This window comes from Elephas maximus, chromosome 14 (genome assembly GCF_024166365.1).
Source record: "Elephas maximus indicus isolate mEleMax1 chromosome 14, mEleMax1 primary haplotype, whole genome shotgun sequence".
Taxonomy (NCBI): domain Eukaryota; kingdom Metazoa; phylum Chordata; class Mammalia; order Proboscidea; family Elephantidae; genus Elephas; species Elephas maximus.
The window spans coordinates 39,456,100-39,471,287 of record NC_064832.1 but is presented as its reverse complement, the minus strand read 5'-3'; the positions used below and the strand labels follow the sequence as shown (position 1 = coordinate 39,471,287).

Here is a 15,188-nt window from a genome sequence, read left to right as displayed (position 1 = left end):
GAATCTAATGTTCTATTCTTCTGAGTTCTTCTCATTATTATTAGCTATAAAGAGGATATTTCTGTACTCCCAAAGATTCTGTGTAGATTTTAAGGTAAGGGAGAAAGAAATGCCATTCCATATGCTTAAGGCTATAAAATCCTGGCCTCCAGAAAATGAAGATACCTTAGTGTTCACATTCTACCTAGTACTTAGAAATAAATCTGTACTTTGAGCCAAAGGCAAAACTACAAGAAAAAAAAAATTCCTTTCACTAAAAAGGAATTAATTTGAATGAGTCAATAAACCTCACTAAGGGTCAGCACTTTCAAATAAACAGTTATAAGATACAGTGCATGTGACTGGCACCTTAGAAAACACAAAGGTTAATTATGTAATGAGGACATTATCCCACATGTATTTAAAAACTATGCCCCATGTATTATAAACCACTCCTGGTAAAAATTCATTAGTTTAAATGGTATCACTATAACATTTTTCAGCTTTACATAAAATGCTTGCTTTTCAAGTAATAATTTAAGTTACAGGTAGATAAAATTCAATTTAGTGTTAAAATGAATATTCACTTTTTAAAAAGTTTAACATGAAATAACTTCAAACTTACAGGAAAGTTGCAAGACAGTAGTACAAAGAACAACTATTTCACCTTCACACAGATTTCCCAATTGTTAACATTTTACCACATTTGTTCCTTTCCTCTTACCCATTCTCTCTCTCTCTCTCACACACACACACACACACACACAAAGTCATTAGTCTTTTTTCTGAAATATTTCAGAGCAAGCTGAGCATATGATGTCCCATCATCTCTAACCATACCAAGATGTATTTCCCCAAAACAAGCATTTTGGCCAACGTGTTGTGGTTGTTAGGTGCTATCAAGTCAATTCCGCCTCATTAGCAACCCTATGTACAACACAACAAAACACTGCCTAGTCCTGTGCCATTCTCACAATCCTTGCTATTTTTGAATTCATTGTTGCAGCTACTGTGTCAATCCATCTCATCGAGGGTCTTCCTCTTTTTTGATGACCCTCTGCTTTACCAACCACAATGCCCTTCTCCAGGGACAAGTCCCTCCAGATAACTTGTCCAAAGTATGTGAGATGAAGTCTCGCTATCCTCACTTCCAAGGAGCACTCTGGCCATATCGCTTCCAAGACAGACTTGTTCCTTCTTCTGGCAGACCATGGTATTCAATATTCTTCACCAATACCATAATTTAATTGCATCAGTTCTTGTTTGGTCTTCCTTATTCATTGTCCAGTTTTCACATGCATATGAGATAATTGAAAACACCATGGCTTGGGTCAGGCACACCTTAGTTCCCAAAATGAGATCCTTACTTTTCAACACTTTAAAGAGGTCTTATGCAGCAGATCTGCCCAGTGCAATATGTTGTTTGATTTCTTGACTGCTGCTTCCATGGATGTTGATTGTGGATTCACGTAAAATGAAATCCTTGAAAACTTCAGCATTTTCTCCACTTATCATGATGTTGCTTATTGGTCCAGTTGTATGAGGATTTTTGTTTTATTTGTGTTGAGGTATAATCCATAGTGAAAGCTGTAGTCTTTGATCTTCATCAAGTCTTCTTCACTGTCAGCAAGCAAGGTTGTGTCATCTGCATAACACAGGTTATTAATGAGTCTTCCATCAATCCAGGTGTCATGTTTTCTTCATATAGTCCAGCTTCTCAGATTATTTGCTCAGCATACAGGCTGAATAAGTACGCTGAAAGGATACAACCCTGACCCACACCTTTTCTGACTTTAAACCACGTGGTATCTCCCCTTGTTCTGTTCAAACGACTGCCTCTTGATCTATGTACAGGTTACTCATGAGCACAATTAAGTGTTCTGGAACGCCCATTCTTTGCAATATTATCCATAATTTGTTATAATCCCCACAGTTGAATGCCTTTGCATAGCCAATAAAACACAAGTAAACATCTTTCTAGTATTCTCTGCTTTCAGGCACGATTCATCTGACATCAGCAATGACATCCCTGGTTCCACATCCCCTTCTGAATCCAGCTTGAACTTCTGGCAGTTCCCTGTCGATATACTGTTGCAGCCCCTTTTGAATGATCTTCAGCAAAATTTTGCTTGTGCTATTAATGCTCTTGTTCAATAACTTCTGCATTTCATTGGATCACCTTTCTTTGGAATAGGCTTAAATATGGATCTCTTTCAGTTGGTTGGCCAGGTAGCTGTCTTCCAAACTTCTTGGCATAGATGCGTGAGCAGTTCCAGCGCTGTGTCCATATACTGAAACATCTCAGTCGGTATTCCGTCAGTTCCTGGATCCTTGTTTTTCCCCAATTCCTTCAATGCAGCTTGGACCTCTTCCTTCAGTACTATCGGTTCCTGATCATATGCTACATCCTGAAATGGCAGAATGTCAACCAATTCTTTTTAGTACAGTGACTCTGTGCATTTCTGCCATTTTCTTTTGATGCTTTCCCTCTCGTTCAGTAAGTCTCCAAACCAGGAAATCGACACTGATATAATTCTACTGGATAAACCGCAGGTTCTATTCAAGTTTTGCCAACTGTGCCAACAATATCACTTTTTCCTGTCTGGTCCAGAATCCAATCCAGGAACTTACGGTGCATTTAGCTATTATATCTCTTCAGTCTTCTTCAACCTAGGACAATTCTTCAGTTTTCCCTTATCTTTCATGGCCTTGACAGTTTTAAAGAATGAAGGCCTTTCACTCTGTACAATGTCCCTCAATGTAGGCCCATGCACTATTTCCTTATAGCCACTCTCACACCATGAATTCTGAGCAGAAATTCTCTTGATATGAGGCAGAGCTTTTCTCTGTGCAGCACTCAGGAGATACGTGATATTCATTTGTCCTACCACCTGGTCAAGTTGGCGTTTACTATAAAAACACCATTTTTCAGTTTTTCAATCAATTGTATATTTCATAGAAGACATCCTGAGATTATACCAACTTCCTGTTCCTCATAAACCCCCCAGTCTTAATATCCGTTGATAACTTCCACCTAAATTAACCACCACTCTGATGGTTGCCAAATGGTGATTTTTCTATTTCTATAATTGCTTTTATATTTATTAGTAGCATTCTATACTAAGGAAGAGTTTTTCTTTCTCCCCCATGTATGTATTTATTCATGGGTTCCTATTTTATTCAGTGTATTATAATCAATTCTTATCATTTTTTTTTTTTTTTTGATGCTCAAATTGTTCCACAGTTGGGACAGCGGGAGCCACGTCGAGCTGGCTCCTCTGTCATTGTGACATGTTAAAATCATTTGTTGAACATTTCCTTACTTTCTGATACAAAAAGATGTCCCAGGCTCATCTTGTAATTTCCCTGCCCCAAACCTCAAATTAACTCTTCTTCCAAGGAATCCTGATTCCTTTCAGAGGAGCATGGTATTTAGAAAACAATATCCATCCAGGTACTTGGTATAATCACTGCTACTGGGGTGTCATTGTTTTTAGGCTCTTTTAGGAGCTAGAAAATGTTTCTGTGTGTGTGTGTGTGTGTGTGTGTGTGTATACAAACACATACTATCTATATGTATCTGCTTATGTATTACTGAAAAAAACAGGAGTTCATACCAGTATCTCCAATTCCAATCCAACATCTCAGGGTTCTTTCTTGCCTTCCCTCTTTGAATGTTTATAAATTCCTTTTCCAACAGTGAGAAACATACCTCTTATTATTATTATCAATCTATTCACTTATTTGTGCAATTGTTTCCTTATGTGTTCAACGTAACCAAGCTCCCAACCACACAAGCCACCTCTATGCTCACTCCCCAATCGCTGCTTCCTCATCATGGGCACTCCAATGCCTCCATGCCTAGAAAAAAAGAGAAATAAAGGCAAAGGCAGGGAAGAAAGATAGGTAAGGGACCTGAGGAGGAGAGAAAGGGAGGAAAGACAGGGAAGGGAGAGATGGGAACATGGGAAGGAAAGGAAAGAGATGGGAAAATGGCAAAAGGATAACAAAGAAAGGGAAGAGGGGAAAGGAATTCAGGTACTCACTTGTAAAACGCCTTCAACAGCCATCTTCCCTTCATGTCCTAATAATATAGTATATGGATAAAGCCGTTGGATTGCATGTTTAATTGACATCATAGGAAAGGAATCCTATTTAGGAGCAAAAACATATAGGAATGACGAACATTTCAAATAATCAAAGAGAATTTATCTAAAATGGTCATAGATATTAAAATAGCCTTATAAAAAAATAATCAATAGGTTTCTGAAATTTTCCAGAAGTCTACAGAAGCAAAGGTTCACTCTTTTCTCTTCCTGTTCCACATCTTTCCCCTGGGTAACCTCACCCCCTCCCACTTTCCAACTACTGCCTATGCGGTGATGGCTCCCACATCTCTGTTTCTACCTCTGATCTCTCTTGATCTCTAGACTTTAACCCCTAATGACCCATTAAAGGTGACTATTCCATTCAACATCTCTGCACCTGAACGCACTTCCCTACTCTACCCATCCCTGATTACCTTCTCCTCCGTTATTCCTAACCTGAGTTAATCTCATCTGATTGCACCTAGCCTCACCATTACAACTACAGAGTTACAACATGTTCATTAGCCTCAAATCTCTCCCCCAAATCAAACTGTTCTCTAAAGCCTGTTCACCCTACTTTAAAGAGACTATTGGAAGGAAAAATTAGGGAATTATGGAATTACTGTCAATATTCTGAGGAATATGATACTGGTATTCTTGTTACATAAAAGAATTTCTTAATTCCTACAAGATGCACGCTAAAATATTTAAGGGTACTGAATACACTTACTTTTAAATAGTTCAGAAAAAGATAGGTAGAAAGAGAACAAATGTGGCAGTATGTAACAACTGGTGACTCTGTGCGGAGGGATTAGACACTGGTGTCCATTTTACTATTTTTCGACTTTTTTTTTTTTTTTAGATTTGAGAATTATCAAAGAAAAAGCTTTGAGTAAAATAAAATAAAACAGCAATAACAAAAAAACAAAAAGTAGAAGATTTTATAAATGGGAGAAGAAACATGTTCTGGATATATTAAAAAAAAAAAATTTTTTTTTTTTTTTTTTTAATGTATAGGGCAGCCTAAAACAGTACCTGGGAAATCTGACTCACTGACTCACAGGGGAGAAAATAAAAAAAACACAGTTTAAAAATAAGCTTATGCCTAAGCCACCGGTATGCCCACTGCCTGGGATCAAGCTCTCCTTAGCAGCATCTCTCACTGACTATTAGAAGGAATAGCCTCCCATACGCTCCCCCTCTCCCCAAACATGCAGGCTCTCCCCATCCCTCCTCATTGCCAACAGAGGTGTCTTCCTAAAACGTAAATCTGGTCATCTCACAACCCACCTACTTAATAATGTCTGATGGTCCACTTCTGCCATAGCATAAAATCCAGACGTCATTCGCCATTGCAAAACACTTCACAATAGGGTTCTAACCTCTCTATTTATCACACACACACACTTGCTCCAGGGATATACTTTTTATCATTCTCCAAACATACCAGGTCCTTTCATAATTAACACCTTTGCACATGCTGGTGCCCTGGTGGTACATTAGTCAAAGCACTCAGCTGCTAACCAAAAGGTCAGCAACTCAAACCCACCAGCCGTTCCATGGGAGAAAGGTGTGGCAGTCTGCTTCCATAAAGATTTACAGCCTAGGCAACCCTATGGGGCAGTCCTACTCTGTCCTATAGAATCACTATGAGTTGGAATCGACTCGACAGCAATGGGTTGGTTCCCTCTGCCTAGAAGACCTTTCCGTGCCTCCAGACTCTACTGTCACGCCTTTCATGAAACGGTAGTGGTCAATGTCTATACTTAACCAAATCCTCTGGGGTCCATTTTTACCCTTTCTGTGTGCCCAGCTTTCCCTTCCAACAGCCAGATCCTGCAGGTCCTTTTTAGAAGACTGCCCTTGAGCTCCTGGAGCCTATTTTGCTAACAGGCCAGGAAAAACTGTCCAGGAATTTATCCCTCCTGTGGCATAGTGGTTAACTGCTATGGCTGCTAACCAAAAGGTCAGCAGTCTGAATCCACCAGGCACTCCTTGGAAACTCTATGAGGCAGTTCTACCCTGTCCTTTAGGGTCACTATGAGTCAGAATTGACTTGATGGCAACAGGTTTGATTTTGGTTTTTGGGGTGACCATTAATCAATGACTGATGGGTACTGGAGTATGAAAGCCCCAGCTCCCCTGCCTCAGGTTGGGAAACCCTGAGCATAATTTACACTGCAGCATACTTCCATGTGATCAGGCTAAATGAAGCCTTTCTTGCCTCTACAGAACTTCTACCTGAGACTGCATACCTATCTCCCCTACATACCAAGTCTGCAAGCTCTCAAGGGCTCAAAACATGTCCTTGGTCTCTGTACAGTTCACTGCACTACACAGCAAACGAATCTCAGTCCTTGCATTATTTACAGAGCAATATAACAAAGCAAACTGAAATAATTAATCCCCCATGATTCACTTTCAAATTTTCTTGGCCACATTTGGGTATACCAGTCATTACTTGATTTCATACATACCAGGATTTGAACTGCAGCTGGTAAACTATCTAAAGGAAAATCTGGAAGTCCAAGAGTAGAAGATTCTTGGGAACAGAGAGTTGTGGCAAAGGACAAAAGCTGAGAAACTCTAGGGGGAAAAATAGTATTACGTTTTTATTCTAATTTTTTTGTGTGTGGTGAAAATATATACAACAAAACCTTCACCAATTCAACAATTTTCACATGTACAATTCAGTAACATTGATTAGATTCTTCATGTTGTACAACCTTTGTCACTATCTTTTTCCAAGTTATTCTACCATCTTTCACAGAAACTCAATGCCAGCAAAGCAAAAAGTACCCCCTTCCTCTTCCTCCCACCCGTGCTAACCACTAATAATCTTTCATTCCTATATATTTGCTTGTTTCATATAAGTGAGATCATACAGTACTTGTCCTTTCGTGACTGAGTTATTTCACTCAGCATGATGTTTTCTAGGTTTATCCATGTGGTGGTATATATCAGGATTTCATTTCTTTTTATGGCTGAGTAATATTTCATTGTATGTATATACCATATTTTGCTTATTCATTCATCTGGTGATGGACATTTCGGTGGTTTCCATCTTTTAGCTAGCGTGAAAAGTGCTGCAGTAAACACCGGTGTATAAGTTTCTGTTTGTGTTCTTGCTTTCACTTCTTCTGGCTATATACCTAGGATTGAGATTACTGGTCATGTGGCAATTCTATGTTCAATTTTTTGAGGAACCGTCAAACTGTCAGCTGTACCATTTTACATTCCCACCAACAATGGATGAGGATTCCAGCTTCTTCACAATCTCGTCAACACCTGTTGTTTTGTTTTGTTTTTCGTCATTGCTACCACAATTTAATCATCTATTGGGGGTGAGGTAGTATCTCATTGTGGTTTTCATTTGCATCTCCCTAATGGTTGACGTTGAACACATTTTCATGTGCTTGTTGGCCACCTGAACATCTTCTTTGATGAAATGTCTGTTCAAGTTCTCTACCCATTTTTTGATGGGTTATTTGTCTTTTTGTTGTAAAGTTGTAGACATTTTATACATATTTTGGATATTATACCTTTACTGCATATACAGTTCCTCGAAATTCTCCCCCAATATGCAGGTTGTATCTTCACTTTGTTGATAAAATCCTTTGACGAACAAAAGTATTTAATTTTTATGAGCCCCCATTTATCTTTTTTTTTTTTGCTCATGCTTTTGGTGCCACATCTGATAATTCATCATTAAAAACTAGAACCCACAGTCTCGCCCCTACATTTTCTTCTAAGAATTTTATGGTTCTAATTTTCATATTTAGATCCTTGATCCATCTGAATTGGTTTTTATGTATGGTGTGAGGCACGGATCCTGATTTATTCATCTGTATACAGAAATTCAATTTTCCTAGCACAATTTGTTGAAAAGACTGTTCTTTCCCTACTAAATAGACTTAGCATCCTTAACTAAAATAAGTTGACCATGAGAGTCCACAGATTTATTCTGGACTCTCAGTTCTATTCCATTGATCTATATGTCAATTATTATACTAGTACCAGGCTGTTTTGATTACTGTAGCTTTACAGTATGTTTTGAAATCAGGAAGTATGAGTCCTCCTACTTTACCCTTCTTCATAATTGCTCTAGCTATTCGCAATCCCTTGCCCTTCTATTTAATAGTTTTAAAATATACAAATTTGTTAAATATTAACCTAAAAAGATAATACCTATTATTAAAATCTTATTAAACAATGATTCTATATCATGATATTCCATTCAAAAATGCATAAATTCATTAGATACAAAGGTATATTTTCCATATCTGCCAAAATATCTTAAGTTTTTCACAACCTGGCCAAAATCTACACTGTTAGCGTCATCTCCCAGCTCTCTCAATACCAAGAACAAGCCACACATTCTCACGTCACATGCCTTTAAAAAAATTTCTTAGAATGTCTTAATTCTATTCTCTAGCTGGCAAAATCTTCATTCTTTAGGACTTCTCTCAAATACCAATGCCTTTGTGAAGCCCTTATAAATTATTAATCCTATCACCAGGACTTATCGCAGGTCCTAAGAATGAAAAATTATTCAAGGAATAGTTGTTGAATGAATAAATGGGCAACACAAAATCAATGCAAGTATCCAGATATTTACAATAAACATTGCAGATATACTTACTTCTCAGCAGGAACATTGGCTCCAACTGAATATAGCAGCTTAAGTTGGTCCTAAAATAACAGAAACATATCAAATCAATTAACAAGGACATAACAGATGGTATGAAGACACAATTCAACCTTTTAACTAAGCAGACACTAAGCAATACCAAAATAATTTCTTGATACAAGTCATTTTCTAAAATAAAAATCAGCTTCTTTTTTTTTTTTTTTTTAACCTTGCAGGCTAATAATACCACAGTAATTTTTCTTCTAGTGTCCAAAGAGTTTCTTCACTCTATTTCTGTTTTTCTTTCCATTAACTATTAAGGAGGAACATTTAAAAACACAGTAACATTTTTATAATAAAAGAGTTTCTGGTTATAAGGCAAGGTCATTGAAGCTTCAGAGATACATTCAAACTTCCTGAGGGACTGAATTACTGGGATGGAGGCTGTGGGGACCATGGTCTCAGGGAACATCTAGCTCAACTGGCATAACATAGTTTATAAAGAAAATGTTCTACATTCTACTTTGGTGAGTAGCGTCTGGGGTCTTAAAAGCCTGTGAGTGGCCATCTAAGATACTTCACTGGTCCTGCCCCTTCGGGAGCAAGGAAGAATGAAGAAAACCAAAGACACATGGGAAAGATTAGTCCAAAGGACTAATGGACCACAACTACCATGGCCTCCACCAGTCTGAGTCCAGTATAACTAGATGGTGTTTGTCTACCACCACTGACTGCTCTGACAGGGATCACAATAAAGGGTCCTGGACAGGGATTGAGAAAAATGTAGTATAAAATTCTAACTCACAAAAAAAGATCACACTTACTGTCCTGACAGAAACTGGAGAAACCCCAAAAGTATGGCCCCCAGACACCTTTTTTGCTCAGTAATGAAGTCACTCCTGAGGTTCACCCTTCAGCCAAAGATTAGACAGACCCATAAAACAAAACAAGGCTAAAGGGGCACCCCAGCCCAGGTGCAGGAAAACTGGTAATAGGAAACCCAAGGTCAAGAAGGGAGAGTGATGACATGTCACAGGGTTTTAACCAATGTCATAAAACAGTATGTGTACTAACAGTTTGATGAAAAGCTAGTTTGTTCTGTAAACCTTCATCTAAAGTATAATAAAAAACAAAAGAATTTCTTGTTATAAATAGAAAAGCTGTTTTAAAAAATAAATTCTACTTCTTCATACTTACCTTGAAGGGTAGATAATAAATATCTCTGGCTTGAAATCGAGAACGGAGAGGGGGGTCTAACGGATTTCCAGAGTACCTAGGTACTGGCAAGCCCAAGGCGATCACTCGGAAATTTTCACTAACACGGACAATCTTCCAAGCATCCAACTCTGTTTTGGTATGATCCTAAAAGAATAAGACATCAAACCTACAGTATAAATGATGCAGATTAAACTCTGAGAGCTGCCAGCCTAAGGAACTTAGGCCCTTGCTATTAAGTTAAATATAACCGTACTTGAAGACACTCTCCAAGCCAAACTGCTGTGGAAGGGAATAAAGTGAAATCAGGATCAGGATGCCAGGGGAGGCTCATAATACGAAGACTGGTGTTTGAAAGAAGTAGCTGACCAATCTAGGAACAAAGGAAACTAGATCTAGTCAGTAACACAGAGGAATGACATCATGACTGTCTCATGCTAGATCCAAGTTCTTGACTGGACTTACTACCACTACCTCTAGCACATAAGACAAATGTCTGTTGCCTACATGATTTCATTAAAAATCACTATAAATTGAATGAACTCAATTATAAGCAAAATCACAAATCAAACATTTAAATAATAGGGCTAACACTATGGAACTAAGGCAAAGGATTTTGTCACATTCACCAGAAAACAATAAGGGTTTGAGTCTAGTCTGTCTGAGAGACCAAGAGCACAATCTTCAGTGAGCTGAATATTTCTATTCTCCACTTACCCAAAAATGATAACAAGAATATAAGTGGTTTAAGACAGGAACCATTTCCAAACCTTACTCTTCAGACAGGGATTGGACTGGACTATGGGATAGAAACTGACACTGGTGAAGAGCAAGCTTCTTGGATCAAGTAGATACATGAGACTCTTTGGGCAGCTCCTGTCTGGAGAAGAGATGAGAGGGCAGAGGGGATCAGAGGCTGGCTGGATGGACACGAAAACAGCTGAGGGAAGGAGTTTACTGTCTCATTAGAGGGAGAGCAACTAGGAGTAAACAGCAAGGGTATGTAAGTTTTTATATGAGATGCTGACTTGGTTTATAAACTTTTACTTAAAGCACAATAAAAATAAAAACAAAAGAATATAAGAGTTTACACAAACTGATTGTATCTTTCTCTATAATAACAAAACTCTATACAATTACCCCTATGAAACCATTAATATTTTTGAGATATACAAACATAGCCTATTGAATCTAGCTAGAAATAAAACCCAGTGCCATTAAATCGTGATGCTGAAACTTTTTTTTAAAAATTGTCTTGAGGTGGTGGTATTCTGTAATAGGAATCCTGCCTATATTCTCTGAGGTTTTCATGAGACAGTCTATAGAGATCACATTTACATCTTTATATTACATCTTTAATATTGATATTTTTACATCTTTATATGGATATTTACTTTGAGAAAAGACAATGTAGTAGATCCTTGTCACTTAACAATAATAAAGGAAACCCTGGTGGCGTAGTGGTTAAGTGCTGTGGCTGCTACCCAAAAGGTCAGTAGCTTGAATCCACCAGGTACTCCTTGGAAACTCTACAGGGCAGTTTTACTCTGTCCTATAGGGTCACTATGAGTTGGAATCGATTTGATGGCAATGGGTTTGGCTTGGATTGGGTACACTAAAAGCCTTTTGACCCAATATCCCAAATTCTTTTCAAAAGTAATATATTTAATAACTTCACAGAGAATTCTGCTGCAAAGATAAAGAATACATCAAACTTTTTGTTGTGAAGTAACTCCCATACTTAAACAAAAGATTTCATATTATGAGTTTTTTTCTAAATTATCTATTAAAAATGGTGGCTAATAACTAATAGAGAAATTTGTCTCTAGAATCGAATACGTATTTTGTAATTACAAAGATCTAAATAAGTATTTTGTAATTACTGTGCTTTAAGTTATCAGTCAAAAATGTTCTGCATAATTTATCTCTAAAAGTGAAGTTAAACATAGCTTTCATTTCAATAAATTAACTGTAACAATATGGATGAATGAATTTAACTTCTTCTTATTGATTAAATCTTCAATTTTTATTTTTTTTTTTATCAGTTGCCATCGGGTAAATTCCAACTCATGGTGACCCCATGTGTGTCAGAGTAGAACCGTGTTCCATGGGGTTTTCAGTGGATGACTTTTCAGAAGTAGACCACCTGGCTTTTCTTCCAAGGATAGACTCAATTCTCCAACCTTTCAGACAGCAGCTGAGCGCATTAGCTATTTGCACGACCCAGGGACTCCAAGAGCTTGGCTGCTAACCAAAAGGTCAGCAGTCCAAATCTACCAGCTGCTCCTTGGAAACCCTATCGGCCAGTTCTACTCTGTCCCGTAGAATTGCTATGAGTTGGAATGACTCGACGGCAATGGGTTTTTAAATATATTAGAACAACATAATCTTTAGATAGATCCCAAAGAAAACTACTTTACTGTACAACAAAAACACCATTTAGAAACTCCCATAAACAATAAACACTGCTAAGAGGGATGGCAAGACGGGTTACAGAGAAAATAGGTGTGTACCACAGGAACCAGAAAGAGATGCTTCTGACCCTGCCAGCCATGGAGCATCATTTCAGTCAGACCCTCTGCTGCCAACATTTACCACTGAGTGCCTAGTGTGTTCTAAGCTTGTATTAGCACCTTGGGAGGGGGATCAAGAAAGGTAAGACAGAGATCCTGCTCTTGAGAAATTTTCTACTAACTTGGGGTACTAAGATTAGCACATAGGTATCTCTACAGTACAGATGTGAGAGAGACTCAGCTCTAGAATTCAGAAGCGGAGCAATGAGTCACTGAAGGCTGGGTAAGCCGGAGGGAGCTCTAGTAGGGGTGCAGCTTGAGCTGAATGGACAATTAACTGTCTTCATTTGTGTCATTACACAAACCCTTTCTCCAGAGTCTTTGAAGAGCCCCACATTCCCTCATTGTTGTCCTCTTTATACATACTTGTATCATATTTTATTGTACTTATTCATTCATTCATTCAAGAAGTAGTTATTGACCACCTACCAGCTACCAGGCACTGTTCTAGTGCCCTGAGACAATACCTGTAAGAAAAGCTCCTGCCCCTATGAAACTGATATTCTAGTAGAGGGCAAGAACTACACTTATTCGGCTTTGTATCCCCAATGCCCAGCACTGCCTAGCAGTCATTAGGCTTTTAATAGTTACAGAAAGAAGGGAAAGGAGGAAAAAAGAGATAGGAAAGGAGGGAAAAAGGAAAGGAGAACAAAGGGGGGGTGGGGGAGAACTGGTATTAGACTGCCAAAAGACAGTAAAATTCTGGGAGGTCTTCTAACATGACCTGCAAACAGCAGATCTGCAAAACTGCAAAGGACTGACTTTACTCCAGCAATTTGCCAAAGACAGGGGTCACTTTCTCATTTGTCCTCATCCCAATAGAACGACATCTTATACAACAAAATGGCGCTACCCACAGTTCAACAGCAAAAACAGCATAATTTTTCTTCTCTTACTTGGAGAAGCTTGTCATAACGCTCAGCAGACATCAGGAAGCGCCCATCTTCAAGCTGCATCTCCCTATTTTCCAGCAAGTTGTTCAAAACAGGCAGGACATTCCTCTCCGCCTTTTCCAAACCTTCCAAAACGAGAGTTCTGCCTTCTGTGGCTGCACGAACTGCACACTATGTCCAAGAAACACAACAGCAAAGTCAGGATATGGAAGATGGCAGGGCGGACTGATTCTACTCATAATGCAAGTTAAACCTGGAGTTCTTATTATAGGGACCAGGAATCAGGAAAGCTGGCTTCCAGATCTTGATTCTGCTTTGTTTGCCTATGTGATCTTAGGCAAGTGATTTTTTACCTCTTTGGGCCTGTTCCTTATTTTTAAAATGACTGGATCAGATGATCTCTAAGTTTCCTTTCAGCACTAGCATTTTTGATTATATACCCAGTGAGCTAGAAAACTAGCAAATATCTTTGAATAAAAAAATAATTTAAAAAAAAAAAAAAACATCGCTGTTGAGTTGATTCCAACTCATAGGACAGAGTAGAACTGCCCCATAGAGTTTCCAAGAAGCGCCTGGTGGGTTCAAACTGCCGATCTTTTGGTCAGCAGCTATAGCACTTAACCACCATGCCACCAAAGGGTAACATAATTCAACAAGGAAACAGATTACTTAACTAGAAAAGAAAACTGAAGATAATATCTCTCCTATCTGGGGCAGTTCTACTCTGTCCTCTAAGGTCGCTGTGAGTCGGAATCGACTCGATGGCACTGGGTATTTTATCTATCCCACAAACTTCTTGTGAAGATCAAGTAAGCTGGGTGAAAGTGCTTGGAGACTTAATGGTTCATAAACAAGAATCATCATCAAAACAAATTCAGGTTTACTATGATGTTTCATGCAGACAACAATACATACATACAAAACAGAAAGTTTCAGGTTTCACATTGGTCTCGAGCAGACTGAATATAATCATAGTTTCATAAGTCTTCCAAATAAAGCTTAAGAAAATCAGCAATGGAGAAAAATGGGAAATAAAGTAGGTCCTGAATATAAGAGAGAGAAAAATTATAATACAAAAAAATTACTAAAGGTGTGGGAAAAAAAAAATTATCTTGAACTGACAGGTCCTGAACAAAATAGAAAAAAAAAACTTGTCAGTCAAAATCTTGACAATTTGCTAAAAAAATAAAGCCTCAATGACTTTTCTCCTGCTGTATTCAACAATAGGCAGAGGATGAGGGCTGCTAAATTTGTGCTGTCACTCCCTCCTTAAAATTCTCCTTCTTTGGCCTTCATGGCACTACGTTCTCTTAGAAAAAAATTCTCTTCTTCTGCCCACTCTTTATTTTTGGTAATACTCAGAATTAAATCCATACCCACAGCTCTTTTTACCCTACAAGGTCTTCCCAAGTAATTCTATTCAAAAGCCCAGTTCCAACCTTCATGCTATCAACTCCTCAATCTCGAGTTCCCCTCAAGCTTCAGAATCATATAATCCAATCAAACAGATGTCTCCAACCAGAGCACATACGCACCTCAGTCCTACTGTTTCCCTCCCCCACCCCACGCAACACTGAATACATCGGATTTTCCCCAAAACCTAGTCTTCCTCTTATACTTTCTATTTTTCATCCATGTCCAGGCCCTTGATTCACCTCCTACATTTAATTAATCACCACATCCTGATGATTTAATCTCCTTAACGTTTCCTTTAACTTGGCATAGAATCAACAGCACCTAATGACAACGACGTTTCCTGAATTCATCCTCTTCTACCAGTCCCTCTAGTTTAGGCCCTCCTCACCTCTCA

At 38.4% G+C, this 15,188-nt stretch overlaps 1 protein-coding gene across 2 annotated transcripts in view; it reads right to left on the bottom strand.

Annotated features, from left to right (window-relative positions):
- VWA8 (von Willebrand factor A domain containing 8) overlaps positions 1-15,188 on the bottom strand; it is a 481,697-nt gene that overhangs the window by 370,992 nt on the left and 95,517 nt on the right. For both annotated transcript variants that reach the window (XM_049853196.1, XM_049853197.1), the window contains exons 5-9: positions 13,382-13,549; positions 9,895-10,059; positions 8,710-8,759; positions 6,545-6,653; positions 4,026-4,130 (exon numbers count right to left, since the gene is read on the bottom strand). In XM_049853196.1, the coding sequence (XP_049709153.1) occupies positions 4,026-4,130; positions 6,545-6,653; positions 8,710-8,759; positions 9,895-10,059; positions 13,382-13,549 (597 nt within the window). The remainder of the gene's footprint in view (positions 1-4,025; positions 4,131-6,544; positions 6,654-8,709; positions 8,760-9,894; positions 10,060-13,381; positions 13,550-15,188) is intronic.